Genomic DNA, 1,315 nt, shown 5'->3' with positions numbered 1-1,315 from the left:
GGGTATCAAAGACGGGGTTTATTTGATTAGTCGCTTCAGTCGGAGACTACGATGTACGTGCTCTTTCTACCAAAAAATCAAGTTATGACTGGCGAAAAAAAAAAAAAAAAAAAAAAAAAAAAAAAGCTTGCCAGGACAAGGTAATTACAGAGATACAGAGATACCTGTCGTATGAGCCTCTTTGGGGGTTGCATGTCAGCCGTTTAAGTTGTTTCTGTTCTTATGTTGTAGGACTTGGTGATTTTTTCTTTTCTTTTTTTCTTTAGCTGGCCGCAGATTGTAAACTCAGTCTTCCCAAAAGGATGACGCCTTTAACCAAACAAAAGCCTCTACAGTCCATCCACTCTCTCTTACACCGTCAAACAGAAGCACATTGTCACAACTCCCCCTCCTAGGCAGAGGAGAAGGAAGGGGAAAATATGCCAAGACGGTACGCGGTATTTGCCTCGAAATGCACAGAATAAAACAAAGACGATTCGCGCTGCCTTGCCGAACTGAGAAACAAAAGATTATCGGACTTTATATCCCCGTCCACAACATCCCCTGGGCCCATGCGTCTTCCTTTGTAGAAAATGAATCCCAAATCTGATGGCAAGACATCAAATACCAGACCCCTTCAACGAACCCGGCTGATGTGACCAACAGATTGTGCAGCTGCTTTGTATGGGGATCTCGTCATAGCAGCCAGGGGAAATAGAATAAAGACAAGGGTAGAAGAACTAGTCAGAGAAAAGAAACAATGGTAGGAAAATAAAAAGGTTGCAATAAATGGAACATGTAGACTCCAGCAGCCAGAACCGTTGAGCGTTTGCAGAGGCCATACTTATAATCCCGCCTCCTGCCTCTTTTCTGCTCTCCTTCCTCCAGATCCATCTCCCAGTATTTCCCCTTTCTGATAACACCTCCGATTGTATACAGCCGTAGGTCCTTCCTGGGGTAGAAATCAAGGCTCGGCTGTCAGCTGCCGCGGAGGATCGGTGCGTCCTGGGTATCACAAACGACGGAAAGGGCTGCGAAAGAGGGGCAAACAGCCCAACGAGATCATGCGGGCGACCGGGGCAGGGTATCTAAATGGTCCGCTCGCTTAGAGGATGAGGCACTTCTTCTTCTTGGTCTTGTGGCGAGACAGGAGGGCAGCTCGTGTAGCATGCTCGAACACCTCGCGGACACCCTCGTTGGTCTTGGCCGAGCACTCGAGGTACTTGTAGGCACCAATCTTCTTCTTAATCTCCTCACCCTAAACGGTTGACAAAGCACGTGCTGTCAGAATGGTTGCAAACTCAAAGGGGTACGACATCTTGCCAGACGACTGGTT

General features: G+C 47.5%; 1 protein-coding gene across 1 annotated transcript; it reads right to left on the bottom strand.

Moving 5' to 3' along the window:
* Nucleotides 1–1,084: 1,084 nt before the first annotated feature.
* Nucleotides 1,085–1,237, bottom strand: PpBr36_11510 (uncharacterized protein; the record flags this gene model as incomplete). Its single annotated transcript, XM_029898610.1, has 1 exon — nucleotides 1,085–1,237. A coding segment is annotated over one exon (153 nt), but the record flags the coding sequence as incomplete, so codon positions are not given.
* Between the last annotated feature and the right edge of the window lie 78 nt (nucleotides 1,238–1,315).

This window comes from Pyricularia pennisetigena (genome assembly GCF_004337985.1).
Source record: "Pyricularia pennisetigena strain Br36 chromosome Unknown Pyricularia_pennisetigena_Br36_Scf_94, whole genome shotgun sequence".
Lineage (NCBI taxonomy): Eukaryota > Fungi > Ascomycota > Sordariomycetes > Magnaporthales > Pyriculariaceae > Pyricularia > Pyricularia pennisetigena.
Note: the sequence above shows the minus strand (reverse complement) of the source record. Positions and strands in the feature narration are given on the sequence as shown.